This window comes from Mugil cephalus, chromosome 22, assembly GCF_022458985.1.
Source record: "Mugil cephalus isolate CIBA_MC_2020 chromosome 22, CIBA_Mcephalus_1.1, whole genome shotgun sequence".
Lineage (NCBI taxonomy): Eukaryota > Metazoa > Chordata > Actinopteri > Mugiliformes > Mugilidae > Mugil > Mugil cephalus.
In genome coordinates this window covers 7,363,557-7,390,449 of record NC_061791.1, presented here as the reverse complement: position 1 = coordinate 7,390,449, position 26,893 = coordinate 7,363,557, and the positions used below count along the sequence as shown (strand labels likewise).

The window sequence follows — 26,893 nt, the reverse complement described above, 5'->3', positions numbered from 1 at the left end:
AAGTGGAAGACTCCTCGGGAGAAACTAAAATGTCTGTTTAAATGTGATCGACCAGAACGCTGTTAAACTAAATGTGTCGTGAGCTTTTATACTTCACGGTGATTGGCTTTACTAGCTTTGCTGAGTGGTGACTAGGGTGGGGTTTAAGGGGTGAAAGGGCAACTGAGAGATGAAACAGTGAATTAAATGTCCACAGAAAAGAGAGAAGATCTTATATAGAGGGGGACAAAAAAGGAAGTTAAGAACTGATGACTAACAAAAGAGGAAACGTGAGCGGAAGAGTCCACACTATAAAAACCGAACCATTCACAATATCCACCACACTGACTCTCTCTCTACATCGCCGCTCTCAAGTCCTACCGCCCTCTGTCTCTCCGTCTCTGTCTTTCCAGCCCTCCCTCCCTCCCTCCCTCTCCCTCTCTCAGCTGCTCTCGCTCCCCTCCCCTCCCTTCCTGTGGATGGTGTAGCTCTCTCTCTCGCAGTCTGCTGGAGCCGCACACAAGGATTAGAGGGTTGCTGTGAGTGTCTGCTCACAGAGAAGAAGCCAGGAGACAACAATAATAAGAAGAAGAATATCATTAATCTCCAGAAAAAAAAGGATAGCCTCACTACTGTGGATAAGTGTTCTGATTTCTACACAGCCTCTTCCTCTCATCCGAGCCGCGCCGAGCTGAAGCACTGCTGAGCCCTTCACCTGAGGGACAACAGATTAAGCCAAGGGACTCTATATATCCCGGACCTCCACACGGGGAGCCATGTGAGCGGCACCCCTCCACCGACTTCACAGGTCCCCTTCCTAACTCTGAGCATTGGGAGCACCACCGGGATTTTTTTTATTTTTATTTTTCCTCCACCACCACCACCACCACCACCACCCCCCCTGCCCCCTTCTCCCCTTCCCCAGGAACCTCTACTTGTAGGGCTCAACGCGGAGGGACTCTCCAGGCTCTGAGTAGCCCCTCAGGCGGAAGACGCTCATCTCGGGGCGCCGGTCCGGGCTGCGAGTGCCCCCCTGGTCTGGAGGCCGGCCAGCAGCACTCCAGCACCATGGATTACCTGCTTGGGATTGTAGTGCTGCTGTGCGGGGCGGTGCAGCCGGGAAGAGGAGTTGAGCCCAAGCACAATGTACCCAGACTAAAGCTGTCATACAAGGGTAAGCCCATTCTCCAGGTTACACTGAACCTCTCTAGCGGCCGGCGCTTTTAGTGTTTCTCTCGCCCGTGGCTGCTCTTTCTTTTATGCTTTTCTTTTCATCTGTCCTCTCCTTCCCTCCTCTGTTTCTATGAATCTATTTCTGCCTCTGTGTTGGACTCGTGCACTCTTTCTCCCGTTTGGTCAGCAACTCTCTCCTTAACCTTCTCTACTCCCCACTCCTCCTCCTCCTCCTCCCCCCCCCTGTATTGCCTGTCTCTCCGAATTCTCCGTAGGAATAGTCAGATTGGTTCCATATGCAGTGGAAGGGCTCTTGCCTGAAGTTAAATGTATATATTGGCCCCTGTACCAATTTTCCCCTCGTGCTGTCCCTTTCTGCTCGCACTGTACAGCCCCCGTTAAGTGCTCAGAGCAGGCAGCGGAGCCTCTGTTTTAATGGCTTCTGTCCCAATAAGTCTTTAAAAAAAAATAAAAATAAATGAGGGGGTATCTGCTTTAGTCATGACACAGAGCCCATTAAGGGGCCAAGCAGGATTCTCTGCTTCTTGTTAATGCAAATGCATCCAACAGTTGGATATATTTTTTCTTTTTAATTCATTTTGATTTAAGGATTAAATCGCTAGAGAGCGAAAGGGAGTTTCGTTTCGTTTTTATATCGTGCACGTGTAAGTTTTTGACGTATACAGCAAACATGTTATTCTCTCTCCTTCTGTGTTATTTTGAGGGGAGACTGCGGAGCGCCGGTTCTTCCTCCTCCTCCTTCTCCTCCTCCTCCTCCTCCCTCTTTCTCTCTCTGTCTCATCTCCTCTCTCACACCCTACACTAAATCAGGCTCTTTGTAATAGCAGACTTTTCATCTCGTCTAGAAATAACTGGCAACATTTTTGGCATATTTTGGGAAGGGTTTTTTTTTCTTCTTCTTCTTCCTTTAATGTCAGTGAGGGAGGCCATTGTGGTTCTTTGTCCTAAAACATGACCGAAAGTATATGGCTGGGAGTGTGGTCTCTGGATCCCTTATTTTAGTCCCGTTTCGTTCGCAAAACATGCCCTGTGAAAATTTATGAACGGGGCTGATGTGCCGTCGCCGTCGTCGCAGATGAGAACGTGTGGCCGAAAGTCCCCTTGTGTGTTTGACTGTCACCCAAAGCTTTCAGACAATTTTAAGTCCGTGCTTAGGGAAAATCCAATTTCGCTCTCGGAGAGGGTGAATATGATGTTTGTCACTAATTCATTCTCTATCTTTAGACCAGACGTTTAGTGTAACTCATGGTTAGAGGCCTGCTATATGACATGCTCTATTCTTTTAGATGGAGTGCAAGTTGTAATTTTGAGGCAGTATATTTTCCTTTATCACCCTTTCAACTTCCAAATGTGTACGTTTGCAAGCCCAAAATAAAAAATTAGGGCAGTAGTCAACCAAACCAAGTGTCTGTCATTTGAATTTGTACCTACTCCTCAAGTAACTGCCGTGACTTTTGGTTAGTTAATCGAACAGTGTCGCATCATTAGCCTAAATTAATTATAAAAATACACAGAAATCTCATATTTCAAATATGTTAAATAATTTAAATCAAATTATTTAACGCTAAAATGTTAGCTCTTATCCAAACAAAATCTCACAAAAGTTGACCGAGCTAACGCTAACAATGTAGCCTAGCGTTTCCAGCTCATGCTGATGTTTGCAAGCCCAAAATAAAAATTAGGGCAGTAGCCTTCAAGTAACTGACATGACTTTTGGTTAGTTAATCAAATAGTGTAGCATTGTTGGCCTAAATTAATTGCAAATATACTTAGAAATCTCACATGTCCAATATGTTAATTTAAATGTAATTATTTAATGCTAAAATGTTAGCTCTTATCTAAACAAAATCAAACAAAAGTTGACTGAGCTAACGCTAACAATGTAGCCTAGCGTTTCTAGCTGATGCGCCATGTTTGTTGTTGAATCGTGAAAGTGGAAATGTGTATGTTTGCAAGACCAAAATAAAAATTAGGGCAGTAGTCAACCAAACTAAGTGTCTGTCATTTGAAACTGTACCTACTCTTCGAGTAACTGACGTGACTTTTGGTTGGTTAATCGAATAGTGTAGCATTGTTAGCCTAAATTAATTGCAAACATACTTAGAAATCTCACATGTCCAATGTGTTAAGTAATTTAAATGTAATTATTTAATGCTAAAATGTTAGCTCTTATCCAAACAAAACCACACAAAAGTTGAAAAGCTAACGCTAACAGTTTAGCCTAGCATTTCCGCCATGTTTGTTGTTGAACCATTAAAGTAAACACTTAACTTTCTGGTTATCCGTTTCAACAGAACGCATCCACTCTGAGACCTTTTTTGGCGTGGTGTCATTAACTTTAAAGCGGAGTTAACGTTTAGCAACAAGCTAGCTAAATATCTAGCAATAGCTTCAAAATCCAGAAGACTGGATTAGATCGGAAGAGTCCAAAATTGTGAAATAGGTGGGGGGGTTTTCTGAAAAACACCCCTACTGTCTTGAAAGTGTAGATCGGTCTTAGAAACCACTGACACAGCATTTTTCTCCCAAACCAGCGAGTTTGGTCAACAAACACTAAAGTGCGTACGTATTTTAGTTCTTTAGTGTAGAAGCTACAGGCGATGACACACATTTACCACATGGACAAAATGAATCTGGAAAGAATCACAGCTGAACTTACCTGCTACACATCATATGTCCCGCGGGCCCCATCATATCAGTTCACGCGAAGCCAAGCCTGAAGGCATGATGGGGAAAATGTCATCCCTTCTTTACACAACCATCTGTTCAAAGAATGCGAAATATAGCTCCCCTCCTGCCCCATTTTGTGATCCTCTCCACTGTTCAGCCTGACAAGCGAACACGCCGCCGACAACGGCAACAGACAAGAGACATGTCATCGAGCGTCAAAGTCGGCGTTGACTGACTGCGCGAGTGATGGATGCGCGTCGACAAGCCGAGAGAGCAGGTCCGCCGGGGAAAGGAGTACACAATAGGCGTGCTTTTTGGTGGATGCACAATTATTTGTCGCTCGCTGTTTATGTACGTGTCTGCGAATGTTCTTGCCACGTCTTGGTGTGAGGACTCAACACCCTCTCTTGTGATTTCCTCCCCTTAGACTGTAAAGTGGTGTCTCGGTGTGTGTGTGTGTGTGTGTGTGTGTGTGTGTTTCAGCGCGACAGCAAAAATGTGTCAGGTCTTGCGTGTCCTCATATAATTAGACACCTGGTTTTGTGCGCGTTCCTAAGAATCCAGTGTCTTTTTTTTATTTATTTTTTTTTATTGTGCTGTTGAATCAGTGTTTCTATAATTACGTGTGATTGCTGTTAGCTCGTGTGTGTCAGTGTGCAGGGGTGTAAAGGCATAAGTGTATGCCACTTTTCTTTGTGTGCCGCCGCTTGGCAGCATGTGCGCTTGCATCTTGGGGCCTTACAGGTGTTTGATGGCTCTCTCCCCCGTCCGTTAGGAGACGGTTCTCGGTTAACATCCGCCCATCGTGGCGGACATAAGGACGGAAAGGCAGGAGGATGATGGAGGGGACGGGGGGGTTGCTTTTAATGAAGGAAAGGCCGTACAGTAGATGACGCAAAAGGAGGAAGGGAGGCTGGTGAAGTGTCACTCATGCGCTCTCCCTTAGAGAAGCCAGCATAGTAATTAAGGGAAATAAACAACGAGGAGGAATCCTCCTGGGAAGGACAGTCAAATAAGTCGAGAGGAGCTCTTAAATGGGAGGATCGCATTAGCGGAGACTAAAAGAGAGGCCGACTACCAGGAGCAGGCCCTTGCAGTGTCTGTGATTTGGATCATCGAGCAGAGTCCCGTGAAATCAGTCTCAAATGAGCGCTGATGACACCCCTCCCGGGACTCGTAGTCGCACAAAAGTGAGCGATTTCCTTCTCGCGTAAAGGACAGGCCAACGACTGCCGAGTGAGCAGTTTGCAGGGTAGAAAGGACTGAGAAATGGAGACAGGTAGATAAAATGACCCCTCGTGGGACGGCCCGGCGCGAGCGAGTGCAGAGTGAATGATTTCCCAGCGGAGTCAGTTAGACATTCAGCAGAAAGGATCTGGCTTCGCGGGGTGGGGTGGGGAGGGGGAGGTGGGGGGGACAGAACGATGATCACAAGAGTTAATGATTTTCTCTTCTCCTTCAGACTAAAATAGCGCTTACTTTCCCTCGCCTCGCCGACCGGTAACATAAGGAGTGGGAGGCATAAGGTGAAACTCAAGTCCAAGTTAGAAATAATCTCGCTTGGCAAATATGTTACACATGTTGATTTCATTCCATCACAGGTTGACATTGTGGTAACGGATTCGTAGGAAGCTGTACTTTTCCTGCTAAAAAGCGCAGGACTTCCAACAAAAGCAAGTCGATGTTGTTTTAATATTTCACAGCTTTTTCAGCACCTGCGCGAATTACAAGGATAAAACAACCCCTGTGAACGAGCACATGCCTGCACACGGTCACATTCCTGGACGCAAATCAGCTGCTGTTAAGTGGCCACCAGGAGGAACACTGACCCCTAAAGGTCAAACGAGGCACGTGCAGCACAGGGCGAACCCAAACACTTCTGCTGGGAGACGCACAGAACCTTTTTTGTTTGCTTAAAAAGCAGCCACCGAGCGGGACTTTCGAGCCTTCAAACGTCTCGTTAAACAACCTGATAATTACCCCTCCGCTCGGGTAATTGCGGAGCCTACCGTATGACCTCTCGATGCCATCGCGGCCTCACCCCCAACCCCCCCCACGCCCGGCTCAACGGGTGGAGCTGAGGAGGAGAGACAGACTGAACTGAGAAGGAGACGGGGAATCTGGAATTGGCTCGCAAGCCTTCAAAATAGACGCTTGGCGTGGAACCGCACTCAACGCAGTCTGGACTCGGCCCCATAATAAGCCCGTCTGCGTGTCCGCGTGTGTGTGCGTGCGCGCGGGCGTGTCTATGAAAATGTGTAGTTTGTATGTTTGTGGGTGTTTGCATGTGTGTCGACGTATCAGCCTGTTTTCTTCTTCTTCTTCTTCTCCTTCTTCTTCTTCTGCTCATTCTTTGATATGTGAACGAGCATCGGAGCGCCTCTTTCTCCGCTGTCCGTCCTGCGGGCTGAGGCTGACAGAGCGGATGTAGATAATTATAAGGTGTTCTCGCGACGCGCCAACTTCGGAGATGCCTTCCTCCGCGTCCCCTCTCTTTTCTCTTCCTTTCTCATCGCTCTGCTCTCCCCACCCCTCCTCCCTCATCCCGCGGCTCCGTCGCTTCTCGGGGAAACCACAACACCGCAGACCCTAAGTACAATCTTCAAGCAGCCAGTGTGTGTGTGTGTGTGTTTTTCGCTTGTCTCCTTTTCCTGCCTCTTTGATTGCAGCCCAGTTGATACATATCTTTTGGCTATCCTTCTTTTCAACTCTATTTGGACACACTACCACCCACGCGCTCTGAACTACCCTCATCTTTGCTCGCACACAGCCACATTCCAATAGTATAAACCAATGTTTTGCAGCGGCTTGCTTTTCCGACTGTGCCCCTATGTTACATCCGAATATATTACATTTCCTCGCGCTGACTCACAAGCCTGACCGCAGTGTTTAGCGAGCTCCCACCACCCGAGTCCGCAAGTTGAAAGATGGCATAATGAATGATCGCCGGCGTGTACTCGCGCTGACACTCATTACCCAAACAGATAATTGTGCAATGACACAGCTTCCCTCGCAAAACAAAAACCCATTCATCAAAACCCCCGAAAGATCCGTCGCTTGTTTTCATTGCTGTTAGCGATCCGAGCTAACGGCAGCAATTAAAAGTGCAGCGGCGGTTCTTTGACCTTTTCGCGCGCTTCCGCAAGTTGGTTTTGGAATTAAAACGTCCCGTTCCCGTTCAAACGCGCTGGAAGGCCACAATAGGAGGCAGTTGTGTGTCTGCGCGTGTGTGTGTGTACATAAGCGCTGTATGGGCACGCACGCGGGAGAAATATCCCGTGTCGCTGCATCTGTGTTTGGGATGCGGGCTTGGGTTACAGCGCGGTGCGGATTGCTGAACCGCGGGTATGAATGGGTCTCGCCACCTGCTAAGGCTTGTCAGTCAGACCGAGAGAGGGTGCACCGTTCAATCTGGCCGGGGTCGCGTTACAAATGAGGGGGACATCTCTGCGGAAAGACGGAGGCAAGGAGTGACGGGCGACGGGCGAAGACAGGGGAGCGGCGGGCGGACGAGGAACCTCAACTAAATTGAGCGTCTAATCGTTTTTTTTGCGCAAGACTTGCAGTGATTTATAACACGATTTAAGTCAAACTCTGCCAATGTATTGGTAGTTTTGTGGTCAGCTTGAAATATAAGCGCCTTAAAATGTCAGTAAATTGAGCCACCGTTTGTTTTATTCTCCCCAAGCTCGTTATTGTTTCCCTCCCTTTATGAGCGACGGAAAGAGAAAACAGAGCTTTCCTCAAATGTCACGTTTCAGCTCCTGACAGATTTTATGAAGTATAAATCGTCAGGAAATGCGCGCAGCTGCACAAAAGCTCCTTTTTGTAGCACCAGACAATGCTTAAATGGAGCCGCACCGAGCTGAATTGTGCATGTTTTTTTTGTTTTGTTTTTTTTTTTTTGCCCGTGGATTCGTGTTCTAGTGTCTCGCCGCTGTCACAGTTCGCCCGGGACGCGTCGGGGATCTGTAGCCCTGCCTCATTAATTTGTAATAAAACGGCAGGGCTGACATTCAGCCGCACCGTGCGGGCTGACAGGCTGCACTAACAGGCAGTGGCTCCAGACATGACCACGGCAACCACAGCCCGGTCCCCTCTCGGAGTACATCCGTCAAACTGCCTGGCGATCGCGCTCCCTCTTCCCCTCGCTCTCCCTTTTCTGCACGGCGCAGCGGCGGAGGAGTGGGATTTGCGACTGTTTGTTCGCGTTTAAACAGTCTGACACAGGGATTGCATTTACATGCAAAATGCAGCGCATCTGCGTGCGCTTCCTCCTCGAAAGTAATGAGAAGCTGGTTGTAGCACGAGCGCTTAGTGGTGTGTGTGAGTGGGCTATCTGCGGCAGGCACGGCCAGGCCTCGAGCCGTCTGTGGTCGCAGCGCTGGTTTGTGGTCCAGCCGTCCAATGACAGGAGGAGACACACACTAATGAAATGGTTCCATATTCCACCGCTTTCCTTGTATTGGAAGCATTTTTTATTTTTTTCACTTTTTATTTTTTGGGTTTTTGCATCCGCGCTTGTGTTCCTGCCTCAGTTTGCCGTCATTATCCCTAATTTCAAGTTTTCCCTCTCCTGTCAAACCTCCCAGTGGACTGCGTTCGCTCTCCCCCTCTTGAGAGGAAACAGGAACGCCGTGCGGTGGCGCGGAAGTCGAGCGCTTTGGGCCGAGAGAGATAAATGGCGGCGCATGGTGAAATTCAACACATACTTAGGCTACTCACAGATTCCCCCGTGGTTTGGGGTGCGGTCACGTTTTCCTTATTAGCCGCTCTGATGCATATCCTACATTTTAACGTACGCTGAGTCACGGTCACGGGGCGTGATGCGTTACTTAAAAAAAAAAAATGACCCATGAGATGCGGTGCATGACTGTGGCTGCAAAATTCTTTGTGTGAATCATGACAGAAAATCTGTGTCACACACACACATTTCATCATGCACAGTCTTTAGGATTCAAACGCACATGTGTGTGTAAGGTAGCGCATTTCCTGTCACTCGGCCGCACCTGAAGGAGAAATCCAACGGACCCAGGTTGGGTTATACAGGCTGTCGCCATGGAAACCAACCCACACCTGCTACTGTGCTTACGAGGAGACAGGAAAGCGAAGGAGGAACAGAAAGAAAGGAAGAAGGGAGGGAGGTGAACTTACTTTAGAGGCATGTGTGGATATCCTTGAGCTTAGGATAATATTTGAACACTTTGTTAAGCAAAGCTCTCTGCAAATTTCCATGGCGGCGGCCTTTTCTTTCTTTCTTTTTTTTTTTTTCACCCTGGCACCTGTGGTTTGCGGCCGAGGCCTTTCGCGAGCGCGGCTAAATGTGCACGGCACCACACACGGAGAATAAAAAAAGAAAGCGGAGCGCCGCAGATATTACTGTACAGTACCCTCTGCTTTTAGCCGGCCCTGCATTTGAAGAGTAAACACATGCGATTCTGTGCGCCGGTTCCCTTTGAGCTGCTATTTTCCTTCTTCTTTTCCTCCTTCACGTCAATTGTTCTTCAGCGGTGCACGGACGTACACTGTACGCTAAAAAAAAGAAAAAAAAAGAAGAAGAAATCAGTGTCAGCGAACAGGAAGTGCATCTCGTCAATCGTGCGCTGAGGACTCCTCCGCTGTATATAAGAGCAAGAAAAACACTTGAGAGAGCCGCATTATTTTAATGGAATATTATCCATCTGTTGAATCTCAGTCAAGTGTTTTCCTCTGTCAGGCTTTTATGTGTCCCCGTCGCTCAAGCACACACACTCTCGGCTCGGCCGCCCGTGAGCACACTCAGATAAACACAATTTAATGCCCTGTCGCCTTTTTTTCTTTCATGCTTTTTCATTATTCCGCTATTGCGTGGCACGTAGGCGTCTAAAATGCCTGCCTGTTTGGGGAATGGGGGAGTGAAGAGCACTCCATGGACAATTGCACTTGAATTCTGAATGTAGCTTCTTCTTTTTTTATTTAAATTTTTTATTTTTTTATTTCGTACCTCCCTTTTTAAGACAAGAGCCAGGTTATTTTCCACAGCGAAGTACGACAGTGGGACAAATTGTCGTTTATTTGAATGAATTGCTTGTGCCTGCCGGGTCGCGAGCCGCGGCCTTGAGCGTACGTTGTGAATAGAAAAAAAATGAGGACATATAACCGCGGTCTAATATGTGGATTCACGTAGATGAGAAAGTTCCATCTTTCAGTCTCACACTACAAACTGAACCTTGCATGCACACAGGTGTGTCCGCATATTTGCATGTGCGTGCGTCCGCGTGCGCGTCCTCCGCAGCTGTTTGCACAGACTATTGTGCCTGAATGTGCGTGCGGAAGGCAGAATGTGAAAGAGAGCAGACGGGGCTTGTGTGTGTGTGACGAGAGAAAAGAGCATGTGGACGCACAAGTCGATGTGACGGGGTTTTTTATTTTATGTCCCTACGTGTCTCTGGTGTAAGCAGGCTGCGTGTGTGGCGAGAGGGCACGTGGCATGTAACATACATGAGAGGAGGTGTTGCTGGCGTGTGTGTGTGTGTGTGTGTGTGTGTGCGTCGACGGGGTCCGAGGCCGGGGAGTGTGGTAGAGGTGAAAGCTGCTGAGTGCGCTCACTGTTCCACTGTTTCATGCTGCATAAGCAGAAACTATGATTGGATTACAAGACTAGGTAGACGTGCGTGCATGTGTGTGTGTGTGTGTGTGTGTTCAGGGAGAACTAATGTGGTGTATACATTTAGGTTAGTATTAATATATGCATGGAAGTTTGAGGGTGTGGTCGGCTTTAAAATTAATGCACGTTGAACCTGCTTTTTTTTTTTTTTTTTTTTTGCGTCTGTGTGCGTTCGTGTCCTGTGCCTGGTTACTATTGTATGAGCTGTGCCGTGCGCTCTCCGTCTTCTCGTGCTTCCATTTCCAAACGAGCGTGTCTGTGTTTAGGTTGGAGGTCCTTAGGTGCTCACGCCCCAGTTCCTCTGATTTTCCAAACCGCAGTAGATCCCAGGCCGGATAAAGCCTCTCTGTGTGCACAGGCCAACCTTGTCTTTGTCAGAGATCACCACGTGTTGAAATATGCGCGCCTGTGCTTCTCTTTTTTCTTTTTTTTTTTTTTTTTTTCCTTTTGCCTTGGCCCATCTGGGGGAAACCTTTCGTGACGGACCTCAGATGCCGGGTCGCCGTTGCCGTCCTCCTCCCGGGTCCGGCTCACTTTCCGACGATAAGGCTCGTCTAATATGGAGCCAAGACGGCAGGCGAACGGGAACTGGGGATTGTTGAAACAGATACCCTCTGGTATCGTCATCTCGTATTGACATATTTTTTTTACATTTACATTCTTTCATTGACCTATAGCTATTTATTTTTTTTCAATTCACTCCAATTTTTATCCCTTTTTCCGTTACTTTATAGCTGAAACGTAAGAGGACCTCCTCGGGAGTTATGTGGTCTGGAATTCACATTTTCCATTTTCTTGAACTCATTTCCTGACCTTGCTGCGTCTCATCTTGTCGGCGAACTGAGAACAAGGAGACATCAGATTGGCTACCGAACGACAACAAAAAGACTTAAACCATTCATTGCGTGATCATCGCGCATAAATGGGAACGCCAGGATGTTGGTGTGCATGGAAAGGCCGGGGCGTAGAAAAGATACCTACACACACTTAAACCCACACACACATACGCTTAACCCATCTGTGGTACAGTACAGACTCTCCACAGACCTCCATTCATGCCCGCCCCCACCCAATCCATTCCCTCAGCCTCAAACTTAGCCTTCGAGTCCAACCGACGCAGATGAGCTGCGACCGTCTTTATTAGGTGACGATTTCTGCTTCTCGTAGCCCCTCATCCACCCCGCTAGCACTCGACAAGCGGAGACGGTTGACACGCCGCTTCCTCCGTCTCCCCTTCCATCAATCCCTTCTTTTATGTGGACGCAGATGTCCAAGATCTTGCACACTGTGAGTGGGCGCAGATGGCTCCTATAGCAGCCCGTCAATCAGAGCTTTGTGGGGAAGAGCGGGGAGATCGCAATCCGTCGGACTGCAACGCTCGCGTTTTGGGCGCACACATATGTACAGTATAGTGTGCATGTTTGTGCATGCAGGCGTGTTTTCCATTTTGTGTGTCCCCGCTACAGCATGTGGCGACACCGATGATGATGGATGACGCCTGATCTGACGCTGAGAAGGCTTTTACCTGTGGTGCGCGTTACACGGAGCATGCTGTGTATTCCTTGTGAAGCAGATGGTTAATGGGTTCATTCAATGTTTGGCCGCAGTCCTTCCTCTGAATGTAGTTTCCCTTTCTAAGATAAGACAATCCTTTCATCCCACAGTGGATCTCTGGATAGCATTTTGGATAGATTATATTTCATTCTAACTGAAGATGGTGATTTCATAGAACCGTGGTTACATTTGTAACTTTGGTTTCTCCAGCACACTCCTAGCTTACAATCTGCTTACAATCTAAAGGACCATCCACGTGTAAGGGGGTTTCGCTCATTGCCCATCGACAGTTGGTCGCTACTGGACACTTCCAGGCTCTGGTTGCCTAGGTAACCCTGTCGCATATTTCACACCCCTGACGAGCGAAACTTGGAGAACACGAGAACGTTGGTGGGGTATGGATGGAGATGGTTAACCAAAAGCTCCAAACCCACTGTGAGCATTGAGAATTTGGAAATAAAGGAAAACTTTTTCCCATGTATCAGAGGCTTCCATTGGTCGTCAGCTCAAGTGGGTTCAACTTGAGCCCACTTTGCATCAGAAGAAGAATAATACATGGTCTTTGTAGCCACATCACTACTCATCTCTTCCTGTCTGGACTCCCCATTTATTATCATGTGCTAACTTTGAGGAAGGGAGGTTTGTCCTTTGTTAATGTAATACTGTTGCTCTTGTAATGGCTGAACCTTCAGAGTTGATGGAGCTCCTCTTTGGTGATTAAACTTTAACTGACTGTCTGACTATACTTTAACCCGCACTCCAAGTCCTCGGGTTTTCATTAAGCCCCGTGCCACATGTTATTAGTCGGTACTTCAGGACTTTTGCACACCTGAATGCCGCGCTCCTCAGAAGAACATGTGCAGTCACAAGCTCTTCGATGTTAATTTACATAATAACCCATTTACAGTTACATGCGCACACCCACACATACTTACTTTCACAAAGCGTCTACCACCGGCCCCGACTGCACATGAATTATTCAGCCAATCACACGGCTGAACAGCCTGAACCGTGTCCCTGATTGGGACATGCTGTGTTCGACTTAAAATGTCTCACGCCACGCTTGACTGACAGGCGTCCGTATGTAAGCGCGTGCAAATTATTGCACGGAGACACAATTTGGGAAACATGACATTTTCTTAATGGTAATTTCATACAACTAGGGCGCCATTAAAATTGGAAAAAAAATGATTAGGATTTAATCTGAGAGTTTATGTGTTGCCCATTGCTTTCTTTTATTTACCTTTTTGTTTAAATGAGGCACTTGCTTCTGTCTTTCGATCATTTTCATGCGTTCAAACTTGCATTTTCTTTTTCTTTTTCTTCTCTTTCAGAGATGTTAGAGTCCAGTAACCTCGTCACCTTCAATGGGCTGGCCAACAGCTCGAGCTACGACACTTTCCTATTGGATGAGGAGCGAGGGAGACTACTGGTCGGAGCTGAGGATCACATCTTCTCATTTGACCTGGTCAATATTAACAGAGACTACAAGCAGGTAAAAATCCAATGAATGCCCCCCTTTTTCTTTTTTTGAGTTATAGCTCGTGCATATATTGGTTCATGTAAGAGGTCTTTTCTCTTCCCTCTTTGCTGCTCCCTCTGGAGTCCATTACCCCCGTCTCTTTCTCCCCCTCCCTCCCTCCATCCCTCCATCCCTCCCTCCCGCCGTCTGCCTCAGCCCAGACAAGGCTGTCCATAATTCCATTACTCCACCTGGACTAGGTTAACAGTCTTTTTATCTGATTCGGGCTTCTATCACAGGCGCGGAAGACTGACACAAGCTCGCCTGCAGGCTGCGGAGAGCTGAAGTGCTGAAAAATACATAGTCAATGCCTCCGAATTCTCTTGCCCTTGGCTCGGATGTGTAATTTTTTTTTCGCTCTTTTGTTCTACTCTCTTTGCATCATTAGAAGATAAAGGCCAAAAAGCGGTGATTAAGCAAATCTAATGTAATTACCCCTGAAATGTGCAACGCGGATTCCCATGAGGAAAACTCAGCTGATCTAGAGAAGAGATAAAGTCTAAGAGTGTGTGTTACTGTGTAAAACAAGAATAATGCACGGACACGAGGCTGCATACATTACATTACACTGTCCATCAACATCTCCGTATGTGGCCAGCAGGGAAAACAAATCACGCCCATATTTTGAGCACATAATCATTCCCTTACTCATTACGGCTCACACATGCACCCTCATACGCTCCATGGGCGTTCTGTGATTCGTGTGACACCGGGGGCCACAGATGGATGACAATGAGACCTATCTCTTCCAAAAGCAACGCAGCGGAACCCTTGTTTCTCTTCATGTCTGAAGCGAAAAGTACAACCGCATGCTGAGTTTATCGACCGCAGAACTTTTTAAATGCTTCAATTTGAACCAGACCCCCTTTTGAAACTGCTCAATGTTTTGACACAACATAGAGGCGAATATTCATACATATTTTATTCAAATGCATGTAAAACACACAGAGATTTTGGAACCCCTCTACTTCTTCTGCGTCATGTGAAACAAACATGTGGTAATGATACTACTAACGAGGATATAAAGGGGAACTAAGAGGATATAAAACATGACAAATCAGATGTCGTTCTCCAGGAATTATTCAGATCTGTCGTTTTTTCGATTCACTGTATTGACTCACCGCCTTCCTGCTTCATGAAACAACTCCTCTCCGCCTGCGGCGTGACGCAACTTTGTCTTTTTCTCATTTGCACAGATTGCGTGGCCCGCCACCCCCTCTAAGAGGGATGAATGCAAGTGGGCAGGAAAAGACCTGGGGGTAAGTCTGCGTTCAAGACGCCACCGTGATCATGTTTGCTTTTTGTTAGCCGAATTGTACCTTTGAATTCCTGTGTTGTTGTTGTTTTTTTTTTAATCTTGGTCATCTGGTCACGTTGAGCATCCTCTGGTAAAACCTCCACGTCGAGTTTCACCTCTGGCGCTCTGCAGTCTCTAGAGGCCATCCCTCAGTGGCAGCTAAATACACAGAAACGCACTGAACAGCAGATGTTTGGTCGCAGTGTGGCTGTGCGCAATGTGTGTCATTGGCACAAGGACGGTGGCACGGAGGTTGTTCGTTTACGCGACACGCGGTTTAAATCTGGGAGTATGTTTACGCGCACATGTATTGTTTGAGTTCTCGTTATCTCGCCGCCGCCATGTTAGCTCACATGTCCGACCCCCTGTGAACGTGTGCTGCGGAATTTGTGCGTGTGCGTGCGTGTGCGTGCGCGTGCGTGCGCGCTGGTGTCGGTGTGTGTTATCTTTGTGTTTGGAAAAGGCCCTCTCTCCGCGCTGTATCTGATCTTAATTTCACGGGTGGATGAGTCTCGAGTGCAGGGCTGCGGGGTTTTAGGATTATCCCGAGTCGCAGAGTCCTTTTAAATCGCGGACGTTCCACCGGGGCCTAAGTCACGACCACACGAGCTACCCTACACCTTGAACGTGTGCAGCGGCAGCACAAAATCGCACAAAATCCAGCGATGAGGTATTCGCGTGCTGTGAAAATGTTTACCCTTGAAAATGAGGCGGTGAGAGCAGAGACGGAGAGGCCTTGATTAGGACATTACTAAAGCATTCGGAGCTCCCAAAGTAAAGCATTTCTCCAAAACCACAATTTTACAGCCGTAGAACAAATGTAACAGCTGCCCCCTTCGTCGAAATGCCTGATGGCTGTATCACTATCCCGGGCAGAGTGACTGTGTAACACGGCCCAGATTGTTGCATTTGATTCACTGAACAAAGGGCTCAGATGCTGGAGTGTGGATTTACGGTTTCGTTGAACGGCCTGATGTCATTTCCGATTAGCCGTCCAACATTAAAAGGAAAAATAATAACATTTCCAGTGCATTTTTCACGTTCAATTAGAAGCCTCAGCATTATCTCAAAATTTCACTCAACTCATCCAAATATATACAAATCTGTCCACTCTTTCCCCTCATGGAAAGGCATCATTAAACCCCCCCAGTTGAAAGAGAGTCATAAATATGATCCAATAATGACTCATTTATCCTCTGTGGGCAGTGTGGTTTTCACATAATGACATGGTTTGTGATCAGGGAAGCCATTTTTCACCTGATGGCAAGACGGAGCTGCTTGTTTTAGTGACCATAGCTAACGCCTGTCAGTGTTTAGGTGCGACCCACCTACCGCACGGCTAATCAGTCTAAGACAGGCGTTCGAAAATCCTAAACAGGGCCGACCCTGGAGGGGATAACAGGAGTTGATGAAATGCATATTATAAGGGGCGTGAGAATGGCGTCGGCAGGAGGGGGCCCGTGTGCTCCCGCTGTTCGGCAATACGGAAACACAGAGGGTAAAGTCATTAAGCTACAAAGCCGCACAGATACGCAGGCGGGGTTGCGGGGTCGAGGTCAACCACTAGACACCGAGCATGTTCCATCGCTCTCTGTGAAAACTCAACAGGGCTGTGGCTGCACATTTCTTTTTGTGTTTGGGGGGATTGTGGATTTGTGATAGCAGTTAAAAGGTGTTAAACACTTGATGAAAAAATTTTTGCCAATTAGCATGTTATAATATGTAGAGACTTCCAAGAGGGGAGGGTTTCTGGGTGTTAATGTGTCATTAGAGAACCTCTAATCTGAAAGAAGTTTATTATTAATTCCCCACTAGGCATTTAGATCTTAAGAAGCCACAAGCTAAGGACGAAGAACTTTAAAATTGTGGGGGAAAATTAAAAAAACAAAAAACAAAAAAAACATATATGTTTATGTATGCGTATATATATGTATAAAAAATGTCCAATCAACCAAAGATTTTGCAACCCCCTTTCAGTGCCCCCTGTTGAAGACCTATAGTTTAAGGCAAGATATTTTTTGCCTTCTTGCCAAGAGTGTGGTGAGAAGATTGATACCACACTCATGTCTGCATAGGTAATTTTAAGCTACCACCAGCAGCTAGTTAGCTTAGCATGGAACAAAGACGGGAAACGGGGAATTAGCTAACCTGGCTCTTGAAACATAAGACGTTTCCATTTCTAACATGTCAAATCTTGCTTATTTAATCAAACAAACCGTTGAATATTGTTGGCAAATCTTCGTTTCAGACTAGAAAATTCTAATAAATGAACCGTGACCCGAGCCGTAACAACAGTTTGGAAAGTCTGTGAATTGGTACACAAGTTTTTGACATCAAGATTTGTTAAGAAACATATGTGATCCTTGGCAAAATTTGCCAAATGCAGGCCGCATGTCCGTCTCTTACAATCGTCTAGCACCATGTAACACCATCTCCAGACATTTCTGTGATTAGCATTCATGTGTTTTAATAGAACCATATGTCACAGCCTCCCTCCCTGGGCCGTTTCCTTCTCCTTGTTGCCACACAAATACTGGAAACAGCTTTGAGTCCTTCATAAAATACAGTACATCTTGTTTGTCGCATCCGTCTTGATCCCACGTTGCAAATTAAATGCACGTGTACACACCAAAGTCTGAGAAAATGAAATTCCCAACTTGGGAACAATTAGGGGAGCTTCCCTGGCATGCTTACAGCGAAGACAGATTTCAGGAAGTCGCCGCATTCCGCCAAGAAGTTTTCCGTCATGTAACCTCCCGTGAAACCACAAATTGTCGCTTTGTTTTTGATTTTGATTTTGCACAGATAAAACAAATGTTCGGGCAGAGCCAGGCTAGCTAACAAGCATGCTAAGCTAACCAGCTGTTCTGGCCCCAGGTTTCACACTGAGCGCACAGATATGTGTGTTATCCATTTTCACATCTGACTCCGTGAAAGAAACCAAACCCGTGCATTTCCCCCAGAATGTCAAACTTTCCCTTTAATGCATTACCAAGGACGAGAAACAGTCAAAGCTGAAACAACAATTTTTTAATAATAATAACCCCCCCCTTTTTTTTTTTGGAGAATGTTTGCAGTGTACGATCCCACAGTTAATTCCGCTTGCACTGGAAAATGTTATCGCCCTGACGTGAAGCCCTGCGTCCATTTATTTCTCTTACGTGAGAGATGTCATCAAAGTAAGATGGAGCTATGAAAGGTGAACAGATACATGTGTTGACGGGTGGAAGAGAGCGGGATAATTTGGCCGCCTGCGCGTGGTGTGCACCGCGTTTCCAAATCCCAGAGCAAATGCGTTCGTATTTGTTAGGCGGATATTCAGCATGTATTTATAATTAGGCAAACCCCAGCCTAATCTCTTAAACACATGTGGCCAAATGAGCTCTGCAAGGCTGCTAATAAGCCTCCTACATTAACCAGTCCCCTTGATTAGCGCTCTAATAAACAGTCTCACACCGCTGGGACTATCAACATGTACCGGAGAGCCAACCCAAATACACTCAGTAAATTCAAACATATGGATCATTAAAGAGCTGCGGGGTCTGATTTAACTTACAGGTGGGGTTTCCTTGAAGGAGACTTAAAGTCTTTTCCAAACCAACTGGAAAGTCCCTGCTTCATATGGGATTCCAACAAAGCTCCTCTGACCTCTTCTCATTCTCTGCTTCCTATTAGCCTCTATTTTAAGTGAAATCGCATCTCAGATTTAAAACTTTATTTTCGCATAGGATTCATGTGAACTTTATGATACGGGGGAGGAAATGGTGTTATTTCGTGAAAACTCTTTTTAATAAAAGAAAAGTCCCCGCGGCTTCATATGTGGAAAGCTTACAACGCAAACAAAGACAGGCGTGCATCGCTTTTCGTCCATATCTTTCGATGTTGTCCTCTTCTTATATCCCTTTTTTTATTTTTTCAGAAAGAGTGTTCTAACTTCATTCGGGTGCTGCAGCCGTACAACCAGACCCATCTGTACATCTGTGGCACGGGAGCCTTCCACCCCATCTGCGCTTTTCTGGAAATGGGCAAGAGGGCAGAGGTAATGCATTTTACGTAACCGAATGTGACAGTTATATATTTAGATGCAAAAGTTAAAAATAAAAAGGGAAAAAAGATCTCAGTTGAGTGGTAAAATAATGCAAAGGGACTCATCGGTGTAACAACCTCCCTCCTACACGGAGGTTTAATGAGTCATCCCGATAAAGGTCCACGGGTTAATCAATGTACCAAAGTAGAGCTGGGCCTCACATTATCCTGCTTTACATCGTTTGTTGTTTTTTTGTTGCGCTCCTGCAAAAAAACTAGGCAAAAAAAAACTTGTTGATCTGTAACGCGGTGTAAAAAAGATCCAAAAGCGGCGCGCTATAATGAGAATACGCCGCAACTTGAACCGCCCGCTGTAAATGTACTTTTAACCAGGCTTAATGTGGCGTTCATTGGCCTCTCTTTTGATCTTTGACCCACCCTCTCTCCCTCTCTCTCTCCACCGCAGGACAACATCTTTCGGCTGGCCTCGCATTTCGAGAACGGCCGCGGGAAAAGCCCCTACGACCCCAAAATGCTGTCGGCCTCGCTCCTGATCGGTGGGTTTGATCTCTCTCTCTCTCTGTCCGTCTCTGTATCGATTCCCACGAAGGACTAGTTTGTGACTAACTATGCCTTCTCCCCGGCAGACGGAGAGCTGTACTCTGGCACGTCTGCCGATTTCATGGGAAGGGACTTCGCCATTTTCCGTACGCTGGGAGATCACCATCCAATCAGAACGGAGCAGCATGATTCAAGATGGCTGAATGGTAAAGAAATAAACTCAAATGTGCCGTCCTTCCCGGCTTCACTGCAAAAACTAGATAACATACATTCGCACAAACTTGAGGTAAAATATGGCAATTGTCGTCTATATACACCTCAGCTTTTCAGGAGTAAACCCCTGTTATTGACTATTATGTGGAGCTTTTGAACCCGGTTTTCGAAGCTTTAAATTCTCCCACAAGCCTCAAGTCTGCAGTCGTTCCCATTCATGTGCGGACATCAGATATCAGCCCATTCACAAAGTCTCTGGATTTGCCTGTGCTGAGTAAGATTAGCGCTGCAGCGAGGGGGTTATTGACTGCCGAGTCCGCCTGGCTATCTTTTGGCACCGCAGAGGACTTAGGGGAGCCACAAAAGGTCAGTTTGAACCTTTCCCTCAAGCTGTGCCATCCCTTTTCCCCCCTCTTTCCCACAGAGCTAATCCGCTCTCAGCTGTTTTCCTGTAGCGGAGTCAAATTCCCCCCCGAGCTCCCTTCAGCCCTCAACCCCACCTGCCCCGGCACCGTCAACAACAATCACGGGCCCCCGGCCTCTGCGGCGCTGATTGCCGTGACATATTAATAAAGGCCGTTGCAAAAAGGAGAAGTTATTGTTGCGGCGTTAATCCCCGTCGATCTTTCACCTTGTTCAAACAAATACGCCGGGGGATCGTATCCGCTCGGCTCGGCAAAATCCGACGCCTCCTCCACAAAGAAGGGATTGTAATTGCATGGATTACTGGGGTTGGGGATATTCTATTGAGCCTTTATCAACAAGGTTACATGGCACTCAGATGTAACAAGAGAGAAACTTGGGAATGAACCCTTAATGGTGAGTGATTCTAAAAGGATTTGGGGTTAAACGGTTTTGATTCGAAGGGATTTTATTTACGCATCTCTTCACCTTTTAGTGCCCTCTCAGTCAAATGAATGTTGGATTAAAGCCCCTCTGGATAAATTGGCCTTTTGTTGGGAGTTAATGAAAGGCAGGACCCTGTATGTGGTCGGCGAACGTGTAAATTTAAAGACACACATTCACACTGCTGAGTGGGGTACACGTGATTCATACCAGAGGTCTTTCGCCCTCGCAGGCTTATAAATCTGCTCCCCACTTTGGCCACTCTATCCTTTTTCACAGCTACTCTATATCCTAAACGGCCTCGGAGGTGTAACACGGCACTGCTTGTTTCTTTCCAGCTAACCCCTGAGCTTTAGGCTAAGGTTCGTTTTAGGCGTGACGACGCCTTGGCGACCACCGCCACTTTTCCGTAGGCCTTGTGCCCCCCTCTATACTTCAAGAGATACCCCAGCCCCCTTTACAGCCCCGGCTCCTGCGTTTTCGCTTTGATTTCCGCTCACGCTCAAAGTCGAGATACATTTATTGAAGCGTTACCCCGGGACAATCAGAGCCATGTGTGTTTGCCAGGATGTGGCCCAGAGACGGGGGTTATGTGGGATTTGGATTTGGAGCGCTCGCTTTAAGGTAAAGTCAGATACTGTAGCGCCGCGGGGGCTAAAGCGAATGGCCGTTATTACTGAGCCGTGACTGGAGAATATCACGGGGGATTGACTTCAGGGGTGTAAAATAGGGGCGAAAGGATTGTCGCTGGTACGGAGGGTTGCACCATTCATGTGCGGTTAAGTTTGATTGAATTTTCCTCCTCCTAGACCCCAGGTTCGTAGGCGTGCACTTGATCCCCGAGAGCGACAACCCCGAAGACGACAAGATCTTCCTGTTCTTCAAGGAGAACGCCATGGACGGAGAGCACACCGGGAAGGCCACCATTGCCAGGATAGGACAACTGTGTAAGGTAACAACACACACAACCAAACAAAATCCCTTATCACAGCGTTAAAAGGAATAAAACCGCCTCGGTTACATGTTTCGTACATGCCTGCGTCCCTGGTGCAGTTTGTATTGAGGTGATGTGATGACTAATAGCCACTAATGATGTTGTTGCAGAATGACATGGGAGGCCACAGGAGCCTGGTAAACAAGTGGACCACTTTTCTAAAGGCCCGGCTAATGTGTTCAGTCCCGGGAGTCAATGGCATTGACACACACTTTGACGAACTACGTAAGAGTTTATTCATTATACGCATGAAAGGGGGAAAATACAACCTTAGAATTCTTTCGTTTATCCGTCGTTGACTTCTTTCATTTTTTTTTTTTTTTAGAGGACGTGTTTCTCATGAGCTCCAAGGACCCGAAGAATCCAGTCATCTACGCCGTATTCACCACATCCAGGTACAATCCCGAGCAGATCTCTTTCCGATGACCTCCGAAGTGCGCGAGCGAGGGCTCCAATTCTCAAATAGCTCGACGGACGCCAGCGGTGTCATATTTGTTTTGTTGATTTGTTGCTAGGAGATCAGAAGGAGCTGATATGCATTCAGCGGCCGAGCGTCCCCCGGATAACTTATTTCCTCCGTATCCGAAAAACACGCGCTTCATATTTCCTTTTGGCCTCACATCATTTATTCCATGTGTTTATCTGCAGTTTCTCAACCGTTTTTTTTATTTTAAAAGGCACGACACAAAGCGAGCCACTAGCCGCGCCGCCATCGAATTCCCAGACGGCGCTCGCGTAATCCACTCAAAGTTGTCTTACGGTTGCTTTTTCTCTCCCTCCATCTCAGGACTGGAGATTTGCTTTTATCCGATTCGCCCCCCGCCCCCCCCCCATTCCTCACTACCTGTCCACCTTTTCATTGAAACCCTGGCAGGCTTGTGGGGAAATCAGATTATGGAGCAGGAGGGAGCGAGAGAAACACGATATTCACTTAGCAGGAACCCACGTTTCTCCCCTGGCCGCCGCCCCAGTCAGTGAATGGGGTTTTCAGGGGCCGGGTGTGGCTCTATTGAAGCACGCGGAGAGGTGAAGGCGCGGGGCGAGGAAGATAAGTGAGTTGAAATGGCACAGATGGTGGCACTTATCGTGATGATGATGAATTTGCATTCGCGGGAGGAGGAGGAGGGGCTATTTTGCCGTCCAGCGCCGTCTCTGAAAGGAGGACAAACACTTCACCATCAATCACGGCTAATGATAAGACGGGCTGAATGGAGCGGCGGCGGAGGCTAACGCATGCTGACGGGCGCCTTGCATCAGCTTTTACCCAGCTTCCTGGAGTGCATTCAGTTGCTTGGTGGGCGTCCGCCCTACATATATACGACCCCGCGCACGCTCACACGCGCGTACCCTTTAAAATTCAATTACGGGGCATTGAGGAATTAGAGTGGTTTAATTGGTTTTCTAAGTGGCCGGTTTTCAGAGATGAATAGAGCAGAGATTCACAGGGACCAGCTTTTAATATCACTGCTTAATGAGGCGTAAAGAAGCCGCCACTGACAGATCAATGTTTGATTGTGCCCCTATGAGATTTTTTCTCAGGGTGAAACCACGCGCTCCTTTCCTTCCCTCTGTGTATCTGCACAAACACATGTTCGCCCTCCTCCCTAAGCACAGACATGGGAGTGTCTTTTTTTTTTTTTTTACCCCTGGAGTTAATTGAATTTCTCTGTAATTAACATTTTCAAATGCTAATCCATTCATCTTCCATGCTTTGCCGAGTGATGTCGGCTGCTGCGCGTGCCCCAGCCACGTCCCTAATTAGTCTGATTCAACTTCCCGTTGCAGTCGGCGAGACAAAGGACGAGTCTTTACCGAAGCGTTTGGTTCCTGCGAGCGCAAGAAAAAAAATCTGTGAAAAAAAAAACACTTTGCAAAGTTAATGAATGAACTTGAAATTGTCTTTGAACACCTAACTTGCCAAGTCTAATAATTGCGACCTGTGAAACACGATCTGATTCTACGTGGCCAGAGGTTAATGGACTCCGCGGCGTTCACAGACTCCAGTCTCCAGTCGACTTCATTTGTCACAGTCTCCACGAGAACATTTTTTTTCTCGTGGAAACATTGGAATATTCATGAGGAGCTCACAAATTCTCCACTTCGGTGACTGGCAGCTCAAATTGCTGTCTTCTGGACGACCCAAGACGGAGCGTAAAACTGAAAGAAAGCCCTCATGGTGCTGCTTTATTTTTTTTTATTTTTATTTTTTTTATATTTTTTTTGCGTGATTGAGCGAAACTTGCCTGCTCTGGACGTACGGGAAGCGAAACCCGCCCATCTGGCTCGAGCAAACGTCCGCAAAACATTGGAGGGGATTTCAAATGTGCTCTGAACCAGGTCTGCTGGTGGTGTGCCCAAATTCCTGTCTGTTCTCAAGAGGCTGGAAGCAATCAGGGAGAAGTTCCAATCTGTCATTCTCGTACTTAGGTAATGACAACCTCGCTCCCCTCTGCCTTTGAGCGATGAAGGGTCATTTTGTTGTCTTTCTTCAGTATTTCACAAGCTCCTAATCCCTGTCTTGTGAGCAATCATTTCTGAATCCCTTTTGTTAGGCTATGTCATTTTTCTTCACTTCACCACCCTCTCCTTCACCCCCCCTTTCCGTCCTTAAACTCTTTCTGTTTCTGTCTCTAACCCCATCGGTGTTTCTCTTTCCCTTCACAGCAACATCTTTAAAGGCTCGGCGGTGTGCATGTATAACATGGCGGACATCAGGAGGGTTTTCCTCGGACCCTACGCCCACAGAGATGGACCCAACTACCAGTGGGTGCCTTTCCAAGGGAGGGTGCCCTACCCTCGCCCTGGCACTGTGAGTCTTACCACACGTAACCAATTCTGTGACGCATAAAATGACCAAAACAGAAAGAAAATAACCGTCCTGAACCTCCTCCCAGTGCCCCAGCAAGACATTCGGGGGATTCGACTCGACAAAAGACCTTCCGGACGACGTGATCACCTTCGCCAGGGGTCACCCTGCCATGTACAACCCGGTGCACCCGATAGGGGGACGTCCCATCATGGTGCGGACGGACGTGGACTACCAGTTCTCCCAGCTGGTGGTGGACAGGGTGGAGGCTGAGGACGGGCAGTACGACGTCATGTTCATAGGCACAGGTAGGCCGACGTAGCCAACAGCCCTTTGAAGATCCAGCGCAAAACTTAATTTGCGTTCAAAATGGCCGCCATAAACCGTGAATTAATGAAGAGAAGAAAACAAATGCATGATCGATACAGGCTTGAATGTACAGTATCCGGCTGTGCTTTTTCAGATATGGGGACGGTGCTGAAGGTGGTGACGATCCCCAGGGAGAGCTGGCACGACCTAGAGGAGGTTGTGCTGGAGGAGATGACGGTCTTCAGGGTACGGAAGTGGAAATTGAAGGCTAACACCAATTTATTGCAGCTGCCTCCTATGTGGCGTTGAACGTTCTGTGTTTTTGTTTTCATGCAGGAGCCCACCACCATCACCGCCATGGAGCTGTCCACCAAGCAGGTAAGAGCTGGGTTCCCCACATCGTAGTTAAACCCAAAGCTGTTAACAAAGGCTTCAAGCGGAACGAGAAAATGAGACGTTCTGTGCCTTAAAGCAAACACTGATATGGTAAAATAAAGATGTCTGACGTGCCCGCTGAGAGTTAAACCTTTATAGCTGGGCCACATGGGAGTATTTAATATATTTTCTTACGCCTTTTACTGTGTGTTTGGCTCCCACAGCAACAGCTGTACCTTGGCTCAGCCCTGGGTGTATCGCAGATGTCTCTGCACCGTTGCGAGGTGTATGGGAAAGCTTGCGCCGAGTGCTGCCTGGCCAGAGACCCTTACTGCGCCTGGGACGGAGCGGAGTGCTCGAGATACTTCCCTACCGCCAAGAGGTAGGAGCCTGTGTACACCAAACGCTCAGCTCAAACCTTTATTTATCCTCGAAGGGTTAGCCGAGACTGCGTGCTTCTTTTCCCGGCTACATCCTGCCTTTGTGTTAATGTCATCACATGTGGTCGCACCTGGCAGTTATCAGTCCACCTGCGCTCTGCCGTTGCAGTTGGCTTTCGAAACAATTGGCTTTAAATGCTGCGCTCGGGGGCGTTCTGATGTGCGAGCTAACGTCAGACCTCCGCTGGTCTATTAGTCTATTAGTAAGCGCAGCAAATCCAAACGATAGACACGTTTACATAGCTCGTGGCAAAATATCCAAACGTGGAAGTAATTTGTATATAATACAGGCACAAAACACACTCATTAAGCACATATGCACTAAGTAGCATTCCAGGAGGTTCAGTCCAGCAACCTGGCTTAGAGCTCATCCAGTAACAGTTGTTCTGAGTTGTGTGATGCACGCACAGCCATCACATGAACACACACACTAAATTATAGCCAACGGGAGCTGTCTGACCGCTTCACCCCGCAGCCAGGAGGTATGAACATACACACCCTCAAATTACCCTCCGCCGTATCCAGCAGGATTAGGGCTGACCACCACGGCCCTCACACACATAGCACTTACACCCCTGCGTCTCATTCATCCACAACTTCTCACACCAGCAGAAGTAGGCCAGTGGGTATACTCCAGCCTGGCAGGGTGACAGAGGGAGGTGGCACACCCCATGGTTAAGGCTCAGGACCGAGCGCTCTCGGCTCTCCCCTGCAACTTGCAAATATTTTCTTCCCTCCCAGAACGAGAACCAGACACCCGGCCCCGCACGTGCTCAGACGGCCAAAAAGGCAGGAATGTCAGGCCAGGAAACGTACGGAGGAGGGATACGTGTGAGAAAAAAAAAAAGGGTGGGGGAGAGGGATGAGAGACTAAATAGGTTTGACGCACGGGAGTTCGGATGGGTGGAAGTAGCTTTTGTGCAGGATTCACATTTAAATGCGTACGATTCTTCACCTTTCGCGATTCTACTTTTTCTTTCTGCCGTGCCCTTCTTTTTTGGCCTGATTTCGACTCACCCTATTTTGTGCACGATCTGAAACCAGCTGGGAGCAGGGGACACGTTCCGAGCTACTCAGTAAAGGCAGACTATGGAAAACGCCTCGCCGTCGCAGTAAAAAAAAAATCCAAATGACATGGTGGACTTTCATACGCGGAGGACAAAGAGTGGGGCCGCTTTTACAAGGTGTTCCAAGGGCAAAACAATACTATATGTGTTTCATAATAACGGCTCATCAGAAGGCAATGAAGCACACTGTTTCACTGCTCAGCGGGTTCATGGTTCTTCCATTCTGCCAGGGTTTTTTTTTTTATTTCTTCCTCTTGTGTCTGAACAGTGGAGTAAAGGTTGAATAAATGTCCAATCTCTGCAGTGTAAGGAAACATTGCCCCCTAGTGGTTAAAATAAAATAGTACACAGAACGGAACTTTACCTTAAACTCTTGGTGCATTAATATAATCAT

The 26,893-nt window shown here is 47.3% G+C and overlaps 1 protein-coding gene across 1 annotated transcript in view; it reads left to right on the top strand.

Moving 5' to 3' along the window:
- The first annotated feature begins 317 nt into the window (after positions 1–317).
- sema3aa (sema domain, immunoglobulin domain (Ig), short basic domain, secreted, (semaphorin) 3Aa) overlaps positions 318–26,893 on the top strand; it is a 31,267-nt gene continuing 4,691 nt past the window's right edge. The window contains exons 1-14 of the mRNA XM_047575490.1: positions 318–1,153; positions 13,378–13,538; positions 14,762–14,824; positions 18,782–18,901; positions 19,355–19,445; positions 19,536–19,655; positions 21,318–21,460; positions 21,613–21,727; positions 21,828–21,897; positions 24,167–24,311; positions 24,397–24,616; positions 24,772–24,863; positions 24,954–24,995; positions 25,217–25,374. Of these exons, the coding sequence (XP_047431446.1) occupies positions 1,048–1,153; positions 13,378–13,538; positions 14,762–14,824; positions 18,782–18,901; positions 19,355–19,445; positions 19,536–19,655; positions 21,318–21,460; positions 21,613–21,727; positions 21,828–21,897; positions 24,167–24,311; positions 24,397–24,616; positions 24,772–24,863; positions 24,954–24,995; positions 25,217–25,374 (1,646 nt within the window). The 5' untranslated portion in view covers positions 318–1,047. The remainder of the gene's footprint in view (positions 1,154–13,377; positions 13,539–14,761; positions 14,825–18,781; positions 18,902–19,354; positions 19,446–19,535; positions 19,656–21,317; positions 21,461–21,612; positions 21,728–21,827; positions 21,898–24,166; positions 24,312–24,396; positions 24,617–24,771; positions 24,864–24,953; positions 24,996–25,216; positions 25,375–26,893) is intronic.